This window comes from Neofelis nebulosa, chromosome 5 (assembly GCF_028018385.1).
Source record: "Neofelis nebulosa isolate mNeoNeb1 chromosome 5, mNeoNeb1.pri, whole genome shotgun sequence".
In the NCBI taxonomy this organism is placed as follows: domain Eukaryota; kingdom Metazoa; phylum Chordata; class Mammalia; order Carnivora; family Felidae; genus Neofelis; species Neofelis nebulosa.
In genome coordinates this window covers 34,273,181-34,292,991 of record NC_080786.1, presented here as the reverse complement: position 1 = coordinate 34,292,991, position 19,811 = coordinate 34,273,181, and the positions used below count along the sequence as shown (strand labels likewise).

Genomic DNA, 19,811 nt, shown 5'->3' with positions numbered 1-19,811 from the left:
AATAACCCAGTGAAGAAATGGGCAGAAAACATGAATAGACACTTCTCTAAAGAAGACATCCGGATGGCCAACAGGCACATGAAAAGATGTTCAACGTCGCTCCTCATCAGGGAAATACAAATCAAAACCACACTCAGATACCACCTCACGCCAGTCAGAGTGGCCAAAATGAAGAAATCAGGAGACTATAGATGCTGGAGAGGATGTGGAGAAATGGGAACCCTCTTGCACTGTTGGTGGGAATGCAAATTGGTGCAGCCGCTCTGGAAAGCAGTGTGGAGGTTCCTCAGAAAATTAAAAATAGACCTACCCTATGACCCAGCAATAGCACTGCTAGGAATTTATCCAAGGGATACAGGAGTACTGATGCATAGGGGCACTTGTACCCCAATGTTTATAGCAGCACTCTCAACAATAGCCAAATTATGGAAAGAGCCTAAATGTCCATCAACTGATGAATGGATAAAGAAATTGTGGTTTATATACACAATGGAATATTACGTGGCAATGAGAAAAAATGAAATATGGCCTTTTGTAGCAACGTGGATGGAACTGGAGAGTGTGATGCTAAGTGAAATAAGCCATACAGAGAAAGACAGATACCATATGGTTTCACTCTTATGTGGATCCTGAGAAACGTAACAGAAACCCATGGGGGAGGGGAAGGGAAAAAAAAAAAAAAGAGGTTAGAGTGGGAGAGAGCCAAAGCATAAGAGACTGTTAAAAACTGAGAACAAACTGAGGGTTGATGGGGGGTGGGAGGGAGGGCAGGGTGGGTGATGGGTATTGAGGAGGGCACCTTTTGGGATGAGCACTGGGTGTTGTATGGAAACCAATTTGACAGTAAATTTCATATATTAAAAAAAATAAAAAAAAAAAAAAAAAAAAAAAAACCAGTAAAAAAAAAAAAAAAAAAAAAAAAAAACAAATTCTCATAGGAGAGGCAGAAACAAATGTATTAGTGTAATTAAGGATTCTAAGTCTACAAGACTTGTAAATTGAGGACTCTTCAAGAATTCATCACCAAATGCCATTCGTATGTGGTATACTCTTTGTTATGGGAATAACTTTGATAGTTTTATGCTTAGGAGAAAATTTGAGAATCAGTTTAGAAGTTTCAAAATGAAAAGATCTGTTTTAATTGTTAACGAAGGCTGTAATTTATACTGGGAAGACAAAGCACAGAGGAAAGCAGTAAGCTGAAATGAAGATAGCCTTTGGATCTCAGCTTAAATGTCACTTCCTGAGAGAGGCTCCTCCACACACCTCTGTTCTCTTCCTTCATAGATTTATCATAATTAATGCTTATTTGACGGTTTTTTTTCCTTCATATTTCTCTTCCCAACTAGATCATGAACACCATGAGGGCAGGAATCACATCTGGTTCACTCACCACTGTAAACTCAGCATCTAGATTAGTCCCTGACACATAATGGGTGCCAAATACATTTTTGTAAATAAATGTTAAATGAGTGTTTAGAACCATTAACATTCTGGTGGGTCAATGAAGACTCATAGAAAACTTGAGACCAATGCAGCAGAATGCTAAGACAACTTGTGTGCAGAGCCTTTTACTTCTCTAGCAAAGAGAGGTGCTGAAAAGGCCTTGATGGTTGTAATAAAGAAATTCCTTTGGAGGACAGTGCTGTAGAGCTTCCTCCCTTCCACTTGATACACACAAAATCCAGGAGGAATGAAGAGGAGGCTCTCTTGTTAGGAAATAGAGAGTAATCAGCTTTCTTGTGCTTTGAAGATTGTAAAAGATACTGGTGATTATGCATCTAGCATCCATTGTCCTCTTGACCCTTACAGGATGCCAGTTTTACTCAAATAGCCATACCTCCACCTTGCAATTTATGTGACTCAATGACCACCCACCCATGTCAATTCCAATTATGGTAACCCTTTTCCCCTTCCAGAAACTAGGCTTACTCCGTCTTCACATTTGCTAGACAGATATTAATTGGGAAGCAGCGTATGGGCCTGTGAGACCTAATTGACTCAAAAAAACTGGATGGAAAGATTATAGATGGAAAAAAAAAGTATAGGGTCCTGATTGCTCCTGGTAGACATCTGGAAAATCACTTTAGTAGGAATTTGAAACCTACCATGTTTACAGCAGGGCAGAGAGCCTGGTAACAATTGGGTCCTTGGTAACTTGTTGAACCATTGAGTTCACCAGCCTTAAAGTCTGTTTTGCCTGTGGACCTTCTGTTATGTGAGATAATAAATTTCCTTATTTTTTAAGTAAACAGTTTGAATTGGGTTTTCTATTATCTGAGGCCAAAATGATCCCAATGGACCTGTGATATTTGGTTTCCTGGCTACAGTTAAGGCAGCTACACTCAGAAGAATGGGAAAATCACCCTATTGTCTTGGAAAAGGCAAACAGTGGGACTTTGTTTCAAGGGTTGCAGATGAAAATCTATTTATTAACTATTGCTAGTGTGAATGGGCAGGTAAGGAAAGGGGTTGGGTGGCAGGGGTGAGAACATGTTTGCATGGAGCAGACCCAGAGCTCAAACTCATAATGGCCCCAGCTGTCTAGAAGAGGGGTGAATATGGCCCTGAAAGTATTGTACCCTAAAAGCTATGACCCTGAGACTTCCTTGTGAGACACATTATGATTAATACCTTCTGTTGGAGATCCTTGTTGGCCCCCGTGGGACCTGCAACACCACAGACCTGGTAACTACAGATCGTCAAACAGCGACACCATGTGGCTGTAACGTGCAACGACTATATTGGGCAGATGAGACTCCAAGCCTTCCCTTCAGGTGTGTGGAAGTTGTATTTTCTACTAGGAATTTTTGGATCACTTAACCCGCTATGAGTTTTTGAAAATGGTAGTAAGGGACCTATTTGTTGATTCTGAACTTATTATTTTGGGAATAGAATATTGAGGTGATTTCATTTTGTGGGGGAAAAAAGCTGTTATCATGTTTGTACATGGTGGAGCTGTTCCTACAGGTTAAAAAAGTTTTTTTTTTTGTTTTTTTTTTTTTAATTTGAGAGTTCACGCGGGTGGGGGAAAGGGGAAGAGTGGGGAGAGAATCTTAAGCAGGCTCCGCATGGAGCCTGACACAGGGCTGGATCCTACCATCCTGGGATCATGACCTGAGCTGAAATTAAGAATCTGATGCTCAACCGACTGGCCTTTCAGTTTTTATCTACAGTCTCAAGATGCATGAAAATTAGGCCTAAAGATAACCAAACAAAAACATTTCCATTTTATTACCTCTTTGAAAACTTGTCTATGGTTTCCCATCACCCCCTGGATAAAGTCCCAACTTTTTAGCACACTTGTCAAGGCGTTCCTCCTCCCCATCTCCAGTGATGCAACATACTACTCAGTTTTGTCAGAAAGCTCTCAGTAAGTTCCATTATATTTGTAAAAGCTTTGGGAGTTAGGTTTTAAGCGAGAGCAGATATGAGCGGTCCCGAAGGGGCCCAGGTTTAATGACAAAAAATAATAATAAGGTTTACTGTGCACTTGTAACCTGAGCATTATAATAATGTGCTTTGGAGTTATCTTATTTAATTTGCACAGGAAGTTTTCTCTGTCTTTCCTTTGTATTGCTGGGGAACTCCTACCATTCAGAACCATTTCTCTAGGTTTGCAGTTGAGATTGGCTGCACATTGGAATCACCTGGGGAGAGACTACCGACAAACTATGACACCTGAATCCCACCCTGGAGATTCTGATTTAAGCGGTCTGGGGCTTGAGCACCAAGTTTTCAAAGCTCCCCGGGAGATTCTAAAATGCAGCCAGGTAGGAAGACTTCAGTAACCGATTTAGGTAATGCTTCTCTTCCCCTTCTGCGCCCTACACAAAATCCTCGGATTATGCCTATCATACTGTATCTGAATTTCAGAGCATATATCCATCTCCCTAACTAAACTTTGAGCATCTCCATTCGTCCACCTCTGCATTTCTGGAGCCTGATGTAGGGCCTGACGCTTCGTGGGGATTTGAAAATGCTGAATACAAGGGTAAAATGTTATTAACAAACACGTACGGGAGTCCTCCAAATGCCAGGTGCTGCTGTGCTCAGCCAGGTCTGTAACCTGGAGAACAGGCTGACTAGTCCTGCAGCAAGAGCTCGCAGTCACGGCTTGACTGTGTGTATGGAGGGCAGCGTGCCTTGGCCACCTCGCCCCGGCCTCACTTTCACCAACTGCCTTAAGTATGTATTTCTGCGGTCTCCCGGACAAATAAGTTTCCAGGTGGCTGCGACCAGCACCTGCGAGGCCAGAAAATGTTGACAGAGCAATGAAGGTGCGCAGGCGCAGACCGCAAGCGCGGCGCACTCTGGTCTACGCGAATATAAGCCCCGCCTCCAGCTGCGAAGCCAACAGAGCCCTGGGCCCGCCTAGCCTCCCCCGGTTGCCGGAGGAAACAGCTAGCGGCGTTCGGAGGCGTAGCCGAGGCCCGCCCCTCACCGCGCTCCAGTTCGATTGGCTGGTCTCCCAAGGCGCGGTAACGGTCGCGGAGGCGGGGCCGGAGAGGGCTGAGCGGAGCCGGGCCGGGCCGGGCGCGCTGCTGGTGGGAGGCCGCGGCTGAGGAAGGTGAGTGGCTTAGGGGTATCGCGGAGGCATCGGTCGGAGCCCCTCCCGAAAGCACCGCTGAGATCGGCCGCCGCTGGTGCCGCCGAGTGGCCAGACCGACCCTTGTCAGGTCCCCCCAGAAAGCACACCAGTCACAAGTATACCAGTATAAGGACAAACGTGGTTCGAGCCCTGGCTCCCCGGCCCTTGCCGTCTTTGGCTGCTCATTTAACGTCTCCGCGCTTCAGCTTCTTCATTCGTAGCCTACAGCTGATAATTCTTGCCTTACGTGGTGGTTGAGAAGGTAAAGTGAGGCACTAAGTGTAAGGCTTAGATTGATACTGGCGCGGGTATTGATACCTGGCGGATCCGGGTTGCGGATAAGTCCTAGGTAATTTCCTCCATCTACACGAGTGGGCCAGGGCCGACCCGCTTCACTTGTCAGTGTCAGGTGTCTGAGAAGGGAGCAAAAGGAGAATACAAGAAGGGGTAGGTGAGTGGAACGGTTCGTTATGCTCATTCCAGGTTGGGAGGACCGCTGCCTCCCTGCGGAGTCTAATTTGATTCTGTTAAGAAAATTAGGTGGAAATGTCAGAAGGCTGAGATCCGTCACCTAGGGACCACACAGGAAGGGTTTCTACTACCACTTACTCTCTGACCATAATAATATTAAGCAGTGTGCAGGCATTACCCATATTGGTTCCAGTCTTCTGCATGAGTTTGTTTTTACTTTCTGTATTGCCAAGTGCACTCCGGCCTCCCTCCCCTACCCGCCCTCCCCCCCGCCCCTTGAGGAAGAGGTGGCTGACTAGGGTTTTGTCCACAGCTGCTGCTTCAAAGGCGGGAGAGGTGTGTTCTGGCCCTTTGTGTACCTTCTTCTGGGGCCGAATGATTGGGTGGAGATGACATCCAATCCCCACTCCCATTTCCTTATTTGTGGTAGATTCACTCCTTCCTAAGAAAATTAAGCAGCATGTTGGCATGTTTTTGGAGTAGAGACCAGAGACTTCGAAAGCATTTATCTAATACTGTATTTAATAGAGACCAGAGACTTCGAAAGCATTACGTGTTGCATTTATTGCAGTAATGTGAGATATTTGCTTTTGAGAAAGCTAATTACAGATTTTGACGTGACTCAATTGAGAAAGAATCATTACAGGCCATGGTTTGTTATTTACAGCTTTTCCCCCCAAAAGGGGTGAAAAACAAGTACATTTAACAAAAAATTTTTTTAATGTGTATTTTTGAGAGAGAGAGAGAGAGAGAATGAACAGGGGAGGAGCAGAGAGATAGGGAGACACAGAATCAGAAGCAGGCTCCAGGTTCTGAGCTGTCAGCACAGAGCCCGACGCGGGGCTCGAACTCACCAACTGGGAGATCATGACCTGAGCCGAAGTCGGACGCTTAACGGACTGAGCCACCCAGGCGCCCCTAAAAACAATTGTATTTCAATGGACAGTGCTTATTAGTGGGGCTTCAGACGTATGAAGGGTAAGTTAGCAAAGGGCTCTTGGAAACCTGGACAGTGCCAGAAGGTACAACTCTGCTTTGCTTCTCTGCATTTGGCTTTTTATGCCGTGTACAAACCAACTCCTATCCTGCCTTCCCTAATCCCACAGTCTTTCTTTAGGTGTGTTATGACACTGAATAAAGCTATAGCTTCTGCTTTGGCCTTGGGAAGCATTTGGTCTCTACCTGTGACTCAAGGTTCCAGGTCTATGTCCTGTCACAGCTTCTAATGGGGGAAAAGGCTGGTGCAAATATCAGCACATTATCGTGGGCCTCTGAAAAGGAGGGCTTGGTCACAGTGGAACTGAGGGGATTGTTTTTCTTCCTGACTTTGCCTTTTGTGGTTAGTGCTCTTTGTCCATCTGAAAGTGCTTCATTTTAGTACGCTTGCAAATGAGAATGTTCTACTCTTGCGGCCAGAGGTCAGAATTAATGATAGGTGGTGATAGATTTGGACTCTCAGCTAAGGTGGCAGCATCGGAGTCCATCAGCTGTGGCTTCAGTTGTTCCCCCTTCAGTAGTTACCGGTACCATGGATACTTGCTTTGGGAATAACACAGGACTGTTCGTACTAGAAGGTCAAACATTTTAAGATTTTGGTTTTTTTATCTTTTTGAAATCTAGATGAAGATCCAGTTTCGGACGTGAGACTCACTGGGTGATCATTTCATTGAGATCAACTTGAACGACCAGGTGAAAAGCGCAAGAAGGACGTGCTATGACTGAGGTATGTCTGCTGTGACAGATAACTCTGGATATTGGGAGGCCATGGAGAAGACCTGTTATTTATTGAATACGGTAATAGATACATTGCATATATTTCCTTTTGATCTCCTGATAATCTGGTCAGGTAGATATTTGAAACTCAGGTAAGGAAACTAAAGCCCAGAGAGGTTAAATAACTACACTAACTCACATAGCTGGTCACCAACTCTAATCACCACCTCTGTTTTGCTATGAACCAGGTGCTGTTCTATTTTATTTCTATATTAACTCTCCTGATCTCCGTAACAACCCTATGAGCTAAGTACTTTGATTATACTCATTGTATGAAAATGAGATTGAGGGGGGGGGGCACCTGGCTGGCTCAGTCGGTTAAGCATCCTACTTCAGCTTAGGTCATGATCTCAAGATTTGTGAGTTAGAGCCCAGCTTCGGGCTCTGTGCTGACAGCTCAGAGCCTGGAGCCTCCTTCAGATTCTGTGTCTCCCTCTCTCTCTTCCCCTTCCCCCTCTCTCAAAAATAAACATTAAAAAAAATTAAAAAAAAAAAAAAAGAAAATGAGATTGAGGCACAGAGGTATTACTGCTTTCTTGGCTGTGTGGCAGAGTCCATGGTTTGAACCCAGGTAGCCTGGCTACCGAGGTATACCAGCTTTCTTTGGTTCATGTTTTGTTGCTTTTGTTTTTATTATTAGGAAAATTCTTTTATTATAAAATGAATTTTTATTATGAAGTCAAACAGAAAAGAACACAGGCCAAATGTGTAACTTAATGAATTATTTTTTAAAGTTATTATTTATTATTTTGAGAGAGCGAGAGAACACGCATGTGCATGAATAGGAGGGGCAGAGAGAGAGAGAGAGAGAGAGAAAGAATCCCAAGTAGGCTCTTAGCTGACAGAGCTCAGTCTCAACACGGGGCTCAGTCACATGAACTATGAGATTATGACCTGAACTGAAATCATTAACAGACTGAGCTTCCCAAGCACCCCTAAAATTCGGTAATTTTATTAGGATGTGTCTTCTGGGTCAGTATTGTCAAGTATGTGATAGACTCTTTGCATGTGTAATTTCATATGTATATATTCTTTTCATTTCAGGAAAGCTTTTTTTTTTTTTTAAACAGCTTTGTTGAGATATATGTGATATATAATCTGCATATATTTAAAGTGCACTATTTGAGAGGCGCCTGGGTGGCCCAGTCATTTGGCGGTCTGACTCTTGATTTCGGTTTAGGTCATGATCTCATGGTTTCGTGAGATCAAGCCGCGTGTCTGGCTTCACCCTGACAGTGTGGAGCCTGCTTGGGATTCTCTCTCTCCTCCTTTCTCTGACCCTCCACCACTAACACATGCATGTGCGTGCTCTCTCTCTCTCTCTCTCTCTCTCAAAATAAATAAACTTCAAAAATGAAATAAAACTGTAGTCTCCCCTTCGTCATCTCCCTTTATGAAAACAAAATAAAGTGTAGTATTTGATAAGTTTTGACATACATATACACCTGTGAAACCATCACACAATTAGGATTGTGAATCTATCACCCCTAAAATTCCCTTGTTCCCCTTGGTAATCCATTTTTCTAGCCTCTCATTCCCCTAGCCACCATTGATCTACATTCTGTCAGTGTAGATTAGTTTTTGTTTCCTAGAATTTTATATAAATGGATTCAAACAGTATGTAGTCTTTATTTGTCTGGCTTCTTTCCCTCAGCATAAGTATTTTCAGGTTCATCTGTGTTGTTGCATGTATCAATAGTTTATTCGTTTTTATTGTTGAGAGATTCCATTGTATGCTTTTACCAGTTTTTGTATCCATTCAGCTATTGATTGGCATTTGAGTTGTTTCCAGTTCCTGGGTATTACAAGGACTTTTATATATAGGACTTGTGTAGTCACATGCTTTCATTTCTATTGGGTAAATGCCTAGGAATGGAACGGCTGGGTCTTAGGTGTCTATTTAACCTTTTCAGAAACTGCCAAAGTGTTATCCAAAGTAATTGTCCTAGGCGCACCTTGGGTGGCTCAGTTGGTTAAGTGTCCAGCTTCAACTCGGGTCATGATCTTAGGTTTGTGAGTTCGAGCCCCACGTCAAGACTGACCGCTCAGAGCCTGGAGCCTGCTTTGGATTCTGTGTCTCCTCTCTGTGTCCTTACCCTGCTCACGCTCTCTCTCTCTCTCTCTCTGAAAAATAAATAAACATTAAAAATAAAAACTGATTGTCCTATTTTACATGCCTATCAGCAGTGTATCAGAGTTCCATTTCCTTCCTATTCTCATAAACACTAGTATAGTTAGTCTTAGCCATTTAAATAGGTGTATTGTGGTTTCACCTTGTGGGTTTTAAAAATTTTATTTCCAGTGTAGTTAACGTACAGTGTTACATTAGTTCCAGGTTTACAATATAGTGATTCAACAGTTACACATATTACTCAGTGCTCGTCAAGTTAAGTGTACTTTTAATCCCCTTTACCTTTTACTCTCCCCCCACCCCCCACCCCCAACCAACCTCACCTCTGGGAACCATGTGTTTGTTCTCTATAGATAAGAGTCTGTTTTTTTTTGGTTTGTCTCTCTTTTTTTTTTTCCTTTGCTTGTTTATTTTGTTTCTTAAGTTCTATATACGAGTGAGTTCATATGGTATCTTTATTTCTCTGACTTATTTCACTTAGCATTATACCTACTAGGTTCATCCATGTTGTTGCAAATGGCAAGATTTTATTCACTTTTAATGGCCAACCAATATTCCATTAAATATATATACCACCTTTTCTTTATCCATTCATCTTACTTGGGCTGGTTCCATAGTTTCGCTATTGTAAATAATGCTGCTATAGATATAGGGGTGCATATATCCCTTAAAACTAGTGTTTTCATATTCTTTGGATAAATACTCAGTAGTGTGATTACTGAATCATGGGGTAGTGCTGTTTTTAATTTTCTGAGGAATCACCATACTGTCTTTCATGGTGGCTGCACCAGTTTGCATTCCCACCAAAGTGCACAAGCGTTCCTTTATCTCCGTATCCTCACCAACACTTGTTTGAGTTTTTTATTTTAGCTATTCTGAGAGGTATGAAGTGATGTCTCATTGTGGTTTTGATTTGCATTGACCTGATGATGAGTGAAACTGAGCATGTTTTTATGTGTCGGTTGGCTGTCAGTATGTCATCTTTGGAGAAATGTCTGTTGGTGTCTTCTGCCCATTTTTTACTCGGATTATTTGTTTATGAGTGTTTCATAAATGCTTTATATATTTTGGACACTAACCCTTTACCAGATAGATCACCTGCAAATATCTTCTCCCATTAAGTAGGTCGGTTGTTTCCTTTGCTGTACAGAAGCTTTTTATTTTGATATAGTCCAAATAGTTTATTTTTGCTTTTGTTTCCCTTGCCTCAGGAGACCTATCTGGAAAGACTATGGCCAATGTCAGAGAAATTAATGCCTGTGCTTGTCTAGGATTTTTATGGTTTCAGGTCTCACATTTAGGTCCTTTACCCTTTAATCCATTCTGAGTGTATTTTTGTGGATGGTGTAAGAAAGTGGTCTAGGTTTCACTCTTTTGCATGTACCTGTCCCATTTTTCCCACACCATTTATTGAAGACACTCCCTTTTTCACATTGCATAGCCTTGCCTTCTTTGTCAAAGATTGATTGACCATATAACTACAGGTTTATTGCTGGATTTTCTACTCTATTCCATTGATCTATGTGTTTTTGTGCTAGTACTATACTGTTTTGTTGACTACAGCTTTGTAATATAACTTGAAGTATGGAATTGTGACACCTTCAGTTTTGTTTTTCTTTTTCAAGATTGCTTTGGCTATTCGGGGTCTTTTGCAGTTCCATACAAATTTTAAGATTGTTCTAGTTCTGTGAAAAGTGCTGTTGGTATTTTCATAGGGATTGCATTAAACCTGTGGATTGCCTTGGGTAGTGTAGACATTTTAACAATATTTGTTCTCCCACTCCATGAGCATGGAATATCTTTCCGTTTCTTTGTGTTGTCTTCAGTGTCTTTCATCTGACAAGAGTTTTCAGGGTCAGGTCTTTCATTTGCTTAGTTAAGTTTATTTCTAGGTTTTTTATTATTTTTGATGTAATTGTAAATGGGGTTGTTTTCTTCATTTCTCTATCTGCTGCTTCATTATTAGCATATAGAAATGCAATGGATTTCTTTATAGTGATTTTTGTATCCTGCGAACACTGAATTCATCTATGAGTTCTAGTAATTTTTTGGTGGAGTCGCTAGGGTTTTCTATTGATAATATCATATTAGCTGGAAATAGTGAAATTTTTACTTCTTTGTTACCAATTTGGATGCTTTTTTATTTCTTTTTGTTGGCTGATTGCTTTGGGTAGGACTTCTCATACTATGTTGAATAAAAGTGGTGAGAGTGGACATCCTTATTCTTCCTGACTTTAGAGGAGAAGCTCTCAGTTTTTTCCCATTGAGTATGCTGTTAGCTATGGGTTTTTCATATATGGCCTTTATTATGTTGAGGAATATGTTCCCTCTAAACCTACTTTGTTGAGAGTTGTTATCATGAATGGATGTTGTACTTTGTCAAATGCTTTTTCTGCATCTATTGACCATGTGGTTTTCATCCTTTCTCTTGTTGATGTGGTATATCACATTGATTTGTGAATATTGAACTACCCTTGCATCCCAGGAATAAATCTCACTTTATTTTGGTGAATTTTTTTTTTTTTTAATGTTTGTTTATTTATTTTTGAGAGACAGAGTAGGGGAGGGGCAGAAAGAGAGGGAGATAGAGGATCCTAAGCAGGCTCCGTGCTGTCAGCTCAGAGCCTGATGCAGGGCTTGAACTCAAGAACCGTGAGATCATGACCTGGGCCGAAATCAAGAATCAGACACTTAACCAACTGAGGCACTGAGACGCCCCTATTTTTTTTTTTTAATTTATTTTATTTTTATTTATTTTTAATTTTTTTTAACATTTATTTATTTTTGAGACAGAGAGAGACAGAGCATGAACGTGGGAGGGGCAGAGAGAGAGGGAGACACAGAATCAGAAGCAGGCTCCAGGCTCTGAGCTGTCAGCCCAGAGCCCGACGCGGGGCTCGAACTCACAGACCGTGAGATCGTGACCTGAGCTGAAGTCGGACGCTCAACCGACTGAGCCACCCAGGCGCCCCTATTTTTTTTTTTTTAATTCACTCTGTCACCCTATGTGTTTTGATTGATTTTAGTCCATTTATATTCAAAATATTTATTGATATGTCTTTATTGCCATTTTGTGACTTGTTTTGTGCTTGTTTTTGTAGTTTTTCTCTGATCTTCTCTTGTTCTCTTTCATGGTTTGTTGACTTTCTTTGATATACTTGGCTTCCTTTTTCTTTATCCTTTGCATATTTATTACTGGATTCTGGTTTATAGTTACCATTAGATTTGTATATAATGTCTTGTGTATATAGTAGTCTATATTAGGTTGATGTTTGCTTAAGTTTGAACTCATTGTTTACTCCTCCCCATGTTTTAAGTATACAGTGTTATATTTTACATCCTTTTATTAATCCCTTGAATTGTTTTTACAGAAATATTCATTTTTACTCCTTTTGTATTTTTTACTTTTCATACTCTTTCATTTCCACTCAGAGTCGTGTTTATTTGGTGTAGGGCTGGTTTAGTGGTCATGAACTTCTTTAGTTTTGATTCGTTTGAGAAAGTCTTCATTTTTCCTTCTTTTGTGAATTATAGCCTTGCTGGATAGACTATTCTTGGCTGCATATTTTCCCTTCCAGCACTTTGAATATATCATGCCACTCCCTTCTGGCATGCAGTTTCTACTGAAAAACTTGCTGAAAGCCTTGCAGGGTTTCCCTTGTATGTAAGTATCTTCTTTTCTCTTGCTGATTTAAAATTTTTTCTTTATCACTACTTTTTGCCCTTTTAATTACTATGTGTCTTGGTGTGGATCTTCTCAGATAGAATTTTTGGGGAAATCTCTGTGCCTCATGGATCTGGATATCTGTTTCCTTCCCCACATTAGTGAAGTTTCACCTGTTATGTTTTCAAATAAATTTTCTGCCCCCCTTTCTCTCTCTTCTTCTTGGATCCCTATAATGTGAATATTATTGTGCTTGATGGAGTCACTGAGTGCCCTGACTGTTCTCAATCTGCATATTGTGTTTTTCTCTTATTTGCTCAGCTTGGTTACTTCCATTACTCCATTACTTCCAGGTCATTAATTTGTTCCTCTGTTTTCTCTAGCCTGCTATTTATTCCATTTAGTGTATTTCTAATTTCATTTATTGAGTTCTTTATCTCTGAAGATGTTTGGTGGTTCTGTTTTTTTTTTTTTTTTTTTTTCCTGTCTTTATTAAGGGTCTCACTGATGTCCTTCACTGTTCTCAAGTCCAGTGAGTATCTTCATTACTTTAAATTCTCTCTCAGGGGTCTTATCTTATATCTGTTTCACTTAGGTCTTTTGCTGTGGTTTGGTCCTGTTCTTTCATTTGGAATATATTTTCTGTCTCCTCATTTTGTCTGACTCTGTGTCTGTTTCTTTCTGTTTGGAAAGTCAGCTCTATCTCTTGCTCTTGAGGTAATGGTCTTATGAAGAAAAGGTCTTGTAGTGTCATGTAGTGCAGTGTCCCCTGTTCTCTAGGACCTGGTGCTTCAGGGAGTGTCTCCTGTGTGTGTTGAGCGTGCTTTGCTGTTGAGTCCTGATTGCTTTTTCCTTCAATCTCATTGTTTGCAACGGCTCTCTTTGCCTCTTGTGGGCAGCGTTTGGTCCCTCACCAGGTTGGGCGTTTTTTAAACAAGGTGTGTGGTGCTCTGCTTGTGAAATGAGTCCTGCCACTGCTGCTGCTGTAGTCGAGGTCCTGCAAAACCCACAGATTGGGACATGTGCTGGTGAGGTTTGCACTGGTGTTCTGGGGGAGGGGACCCTCAGTGCTGGGACTGAGGCAAGCATGACTGGGAGGGGCGGATCCACTCAAGTTTGGTATGGGGGAGCAGTGCTGGTGTAAGCAGGTTAAGTGGTGAGTGTTAGCACCTGCATTGTTTCTGCTGAAAAATTAGCTGGTAGCCTTACGGGGTTTTTCTTGTATGTAACTGTTAACTTCTGGTGCTTTTATTTATTTTTTTAAAGTTTATTTATTTTGAGAGAGAGAAAACACGAGTAGGAGAGAGGCAGAGAGAGAGAGAGAGAGAGAGAGAGAGAGAGAGAGAGAGAGATGGAGGGAGGGAGGGAGAGAGAGAATCCCAAGCAGGCACCATGCTGTCAGTGTGGAGCCAGATGTGTGGCTTGATCCCATGAACCGTGAGATCATGACCTGAATCGAAATTAAGAGTCAGAAGCTTAACCAACTCACCCACCCAGGTGTCCCATTTTAGTGTATTAAAATTTTATTTATTATTACTTTTTGTCATTTGAACTATTACGTATCTGGTGTGGACTTCCTTGAGTCCACTTTGTTAGGGGCTTTCTGTGCCATGGTCAGATGCTTTTTCTGCATCAATTTAGATGATCATGTGGCTTTTTTAATCCTTTATTCCATTAATGCAGTCCATTACGTTAATTGTTTTTCATATGTTGAACTATTATTACATTCCAGGAATAACTCCCACTTGGTTGTGGGATTCTTTTAATATGCTGTTGAATTTGGTTTACCAGTATTTCGTTGAGGATAATTGCATCAATGTGCATAAGGAATGTTGGTCTTTAGTTTTCTTGTATTGTCTTCATCTGGCTTTGGTATTAGAATAATGCTAGCCTTTAAGAATGAATTAGGGGTTGGGGCGCCTGGGTGGCTCAGTCGGTTGAGCACCTGACTTCGGCTCAGGTCATGATCTTTTGGTTCATGTCAGGCTCTGCGCAGACGGCTCAGAGCCTAGAGTTTACTTTGAATTCTGTGTCTCCCTCTCTCTCTGTCCCTTCCCCACTGATGATCTGTCTCTCTCTCAAAATAACTATTTTAAAAAAATGAAAAAAAAAAAGAATGAATTAGGGGTGCTTGGGTGGCTCAGTCGGTTAAGCATCTGACTCTTGATTTTGGTTCAGGTCATGATCTCACAGTGAGATCAAGCCCATGAGATCAAGCCCAGTGTCAGAATCTGTGCCGAGCATGGAGCCTGCTTGAGAATCTCTCTCTCTCTCTCTCTCTCTCTCTCTCTCTGTGTGTGTGTGTGTCTGTCTCTCTGTCTTCTCTCTCTCTCTCTCTAAACAAACAAATAAATACACATTAAAAAAAGAATGAATTAGGAAGTATTTATTCCCTTCTCTTAAGTATTTGGAAAAGTTAGAGAATAATTGGTGTTAGTTCTTTAAATGTTTGGTAGAATTCTTCAGTGAAGCCATCATTTCCAAGGCTTTGCTTTGTTGGGATTTTTCCCCTAAGTTTGTTTATTTTGAGAGAGAGAGAAAGAGAGAACTAACACAACCAGTAGAGGAGCAGAGAGAGAGAGGGAGAGAGAGAATCCCAAGCAGGCTCTACACTGTCAATACAGAGCCTGATACAGGGCTCAAACCCAGGAACTGTGAGGTCATGCCCTCAGCCAAAATCAAGAGTTGAATGCTTAACCGACTGAGCCACCCAGGTGCCCCTGTTGGGAGATTTTTGATTACTGAATCAATCTTCATGTAAATTATAGGTCTATTCAGATTTTCTGTTTCTTTGTATTGCTCTCTTAGAATTTTTATTTCTGTATAATTGTGATTAATGTCCCCACTTTCATTTATGATTTTAGTACTTTGAGTCTTCTCTCTTTTTTTCTGTCCATTTAGCTACAGGTTTGCCTATTTTGCTGATTTTTTTTTTTCAAATAACTTTTTATTTCAGTGATTTTCCTCTATTGCTTTCCTTTACCCCAGCTCTAATCCTTATTATTTCCTTTCTTTTGCTAGCTTTTTGTTCTTCTTTTTCTAGTTCCTTAAGTTGTAAAGTTAGGTTGTTAATTTGAGATGGTTCTTCTTTTTTTTTAATGTCTATTTTTGAGACAGAGAGAGAGAGCAAGAGAGCATAAGCAGGGGAGGGGCAGAGAGAGAGGGAGACACAGAATCTGAAGCAGGCTCCAGGCTCTGAGCTGTCGGCACAGAGCCTGACTTGGGGCTCGAACCCACGAGCTGCAAGATCATGACCTGAGCTGAAGTCAGATGCTCAACTGGCTGAGCCAGCCAGGTACCCCTGTTCTTGTTTTTTAATGTAAATGTTTATAACTATAAATTTCTCCCTTAGCGCTGCTTTCACTGAGTCCCATAAATTTTGGTATGTTCTATTTTTGTCCCCCCCCCCCCCGCCTTTTTTTTTTTAACCTATTTGATACACACAGTGTGGAGCTTGAACTCACAATCCTGAGATCAAGAGCTGCATGCTGTACCAACTGAGCCAGCCAGGTTCCCCAAATTTAGTGTATTTTATTCAGCTTTCTTACTTGACTTTAGAGACAGAGCTGCCTACTCTTATCGTTACCAAAAGTAGACTACCTATCTCATGAAATTTAGTCTTTTTTTTTTAAACACTTTTATTTATTTTTTATTTTTTTTAATGTTTTTATTTTTGAGACACAGAGAGACAGAGCATGAGCAGGGGAGGGGCAGAGAGAGAGAGGGAGACACAGAATCTGAAGCAGGCTCCAGGCTCTGAGCTGTCAGCACAGAGCCCTATGCGGGGCTCGAACTCACGGACTGTGAGATCATGACCTGAATTGAAGTCGGACACTCATCCGACTGAGCCATCCAGGTGCCCCTCATGAAATTTAGTCTTAAATCTAGACATACTTATGTAAAACAACTTGTATGAAATAATGATCTGAGTAATTTGTAGAAAAAAATCTAAGCTAATATATGATGGTAAGATTAGTTTTGTTTAGCATACTTTTATTTAGTTTTTTAATGTTTATTTTTGAGAGAGAGAGAAACAGTGAGAGCAGGGGAGGGGCAGAGAGAGAGGGAGACACAGAATCCACAGTAGGCTCCAGGCTCTGAGCTGTCAGCACAGAGCCCGACGCAGGGCCGGAACTCACGAACCGTGAGATCATGACCTGAGCTGAAGTCGGATGCTTAACCGACTGAGCCACCCAGGCGCCCCTAGCATACTTTTATATAACAATAAGTACTACTAATCTATAAGTTTCTATATGCCAGGTTCTTGTTCTAAGTACTTTCTACATGTTGTATGACTTAATTTAATCTATGAGGTATATTACTGTGTTGTCTTTTACAAATGAAGAAAAAAATGCTCAAAGATGTTAATGAATTTGTCTTTGTCATATAATTTAATAGTTAAACTAGTAGTCACTCAGTGACTACTTCAGTAGTCACCATCTGACTCTGAATGCTGAACCTCTATACTTTATTCTTTATAGTGCTACAAGAACATTTAACAAGAGGACCTAATCTAGTCATGGGATCAGGGGAGATTTCCCTGAAGAAAGAAATCTGAGCCAGGATCTGAAGGTCAAGTATGAGTTAACTAAGTGAAGAACAGGCTAAGAGTAGCCAGGCCTTGAATATGGAGAGGAATGACATTTTGAAGATTTGAAAGAGGTCCAGTGTAGTGGTTAGGAAGCTTGTCAGAATATGTAGCTTCTCACTCTTGGGGGGATTATCTTACGTCCTTATTTCTGATCTCCAAGGATGTATTCTTCCCACTTTAAAATTCTGGCTGGCTCTTTTTTTTTTTTTCCTTTTATTTTTTTAATTTACATCCAAGTTAGTTACCATATAGTACAACAATGATTTCAGGAGTAGATTCCTTAATGCCCCTTACCCATTTAGCCCACCCCCTTTCCCACAACCCCTCTAGTAACCCTCTGTTTGTTGTCCATATTTAAGAGTCTCTTATGTTTTCTCTCCCTCCCCTGGCCGACTCTTGATGGTGATACAACAGGATGAACATAGTACCACCTCTGAGGTATTCCTGCCAGAAAATACTGAACCTGAATTTAATAAAGTCTCTAGATGTACAGTTTACAAGAAATATAGGGGGTAGAGATATATGTTAAATGACAAGAATACAGTAAGCCAAATCTGAAATAGGGGTAGTTTTACAGGATAGACAACCTATTTTTTCAACAAATAAATGCATGTCAAAAAAGAAAGGAGGGGGGATGGGACTGTTACAGATGAGAAAAAACTTTAGAGGCCTACATATGGACCTTCTTTGGATCCTGATTTGGAAAATAAAAAGACGTTTTTTAAAACATGGGTTTATTATATTTTTTTATGTATTTCTGAAAATTTTTCTAACAAAAAGTTTAAAAACTAGCTGAAAGGTTTGTAAAGGCAGGAGGGATTAACATAGTGGGTGATTGAGTTGGTAAAAGAGACCAAAGTTGATGTCCAGCAGCAAAAGTGGCAGAATTTGAAAATTTATAACATGTTACTGAGTTTATCTGAAACTGGAAAGCTACACCCTGTAGACACATAAGGGTGATTGGTAAATTGTCTAGTTGGATTTCATTATCTGAAGCAGACCTAGAAGGGTAGAATTGTGCTTTGGAAGAAATACGACCTGGTAGCAAGGAGGCTTGATTCTTTCCTAATCAATCTTGAGAAGATCATTTCACCAGATGGTTACCAGTATATGCTACACTGGTACAACTCTCCCGTATGCCTCCCTGCCAGCTACAAACAGCTAGAGATTTGGGATCAAACAATTTCCAAGGTCCTCTCAAGGTCTAAAAGTTCATGATGCTAATGAATGTGTGTGATTGTGCCTCTGGAAAGGAGGAATTCTACCTATATATCAACCAATACAAGAAAATTTTTTCCTACAGGATGATAGAGTCTTAGAAAACAAGAGGAAGTGATGGTAGGGTAGAGTAAATAAAAACTTTTTTGTCTCCCAAACAGAACCCTTCGCTGCTAGCCTCTGATCTATTTAGAAATAAAGACCACCTAAGAAAGTGGCACTGCATTTACCCTTGGCATTAGTCGTGTGAATTGTTAGACTGACGTGTAACTTTCGGCCAGGCACATTTCTTTCAGTTTTGGGGAATCAGCTTACAAAAGATAACTTTATCAGCAGCATGTGCTTCGTACATTAGCTAGTTAATTGTGTGTATGTGTGTGTGTGTCAAACCTCATAATGTTTTATTTCTAGAAGAGAACATCATAAGATCAGGCTTATTCTTTTTTTACATTGATTTTTTTTTTTTTTTTTTAATTTTAAGCAATCTCTACACCCAATGTGGGTCTTGAACTCAGGACCCAGAGATCAAGAGTTGCATGCTCTTCTGAGCCACCCAGGCATCCCCAAATTAGGGTTTATTCTAATCATTCTTTTGTTTTTTTAATTTTTATTTGAAAAATGTTTGTTTTTGAGAGACAGAGACACAGCATGAGCAGGGGAGGGGCAGAGGGAGAGGGAGATAAAGAATCCGAAGCAGGCTCCAGGCTCTGAGCTGTCAGTACAGAGCCTGTTAGGGGCTCAAACTCACGAACTGTGATGTGAGATCATGATTTGAGCTGAAGTTGAACACTTAACCAACTGAGCCACCCAGGTGCCCCTGTTCTAATCATTCTTAAAATCAGTTTTCTGACAAGTCATATGACTTTTGACACAGGAATGGCTTAAATTGCCAAAGAGTTATTGGTTCTTTGAAGTATAATTTCCTTTAACACCTATTGCATTTTTTCTTTTCTAATTTAGGCAACTCCAGTATTTTTTACTGCCAATCTACTTCTTCGGATTTTACTTAAGATACCAAATCTCCAGCAGCCCCTAAAGCCTAGGAGTCTAGTAAATCATCAAACAGACTCATGACTGAAAAACAGGTAAACTTAAAATATTTGAAGCCAGTGTTTCGTGAAGTACGTGCCAAAGAATACTGCATTTACAAATGTGAAAAATCTTTCTTAAAAGAGTTCTGTAATAAAATAACTTTGGGAAATGTTGGGTTAAAGATTATTTAATGATTTTGTTATTGTAAGACTTCACAATACTGTCCAAAGAGAGACTTTAGTATACAGTATTTCCTACTTATTTCACATTAGTCTCAGGAACAGTTCTTTAGTGTTCTGTACCACATACTTTAGAAAATGCCATTCTTTTTCTTTTTTTT

At 40.7% G+C, this 19,811-nt stretch overlaps 1 protein-coding gene across 5 annotated transcripts in view; it reads left to right on the top strand.

Annotated features, from left to right (window-relative positions):
* Positions 1-2,665: 2,665 nt before the first annotated feature.
* Positions 2,666-19,811, top strand: part of CEP70 (centrosomal protein 70) — a 71,574-nt gene continuing 54,428 nt past the window's right edge. The window contains exons 1-5 of one of the 5 annotated variants that reach the window (XM_058730018.1): positions 4,434-4,570; positions 6,683-6,785; positions 17,112-17,202; positions 17,636-17,659; positions 19,400-19,524. In XM_058730018.1, the coding sequence (XP_058586001.1) occupies positions 19,510-19,524 (15 nt within the window). In that variant the 5' untranslated portion in view covers positions 4,434-4,570; positions 6,683-6,785; positions 17,112-17,202; positions 17,636-17,659; positions 19,400-19,509. Of the gene's footprint in view, positions 2,778-4,427; positions 4,571-6,682; positions 6,786-17,111; positions 17,203-17,635; positions 17,660-19,399; positions 19,525-19,811 lie in introns of those variants that run through there. The other 4 variants (XM_058730020.1, XM_058730022.1, XM_058730017.1 and 1 more) reach the window with 4 other exon arrangements.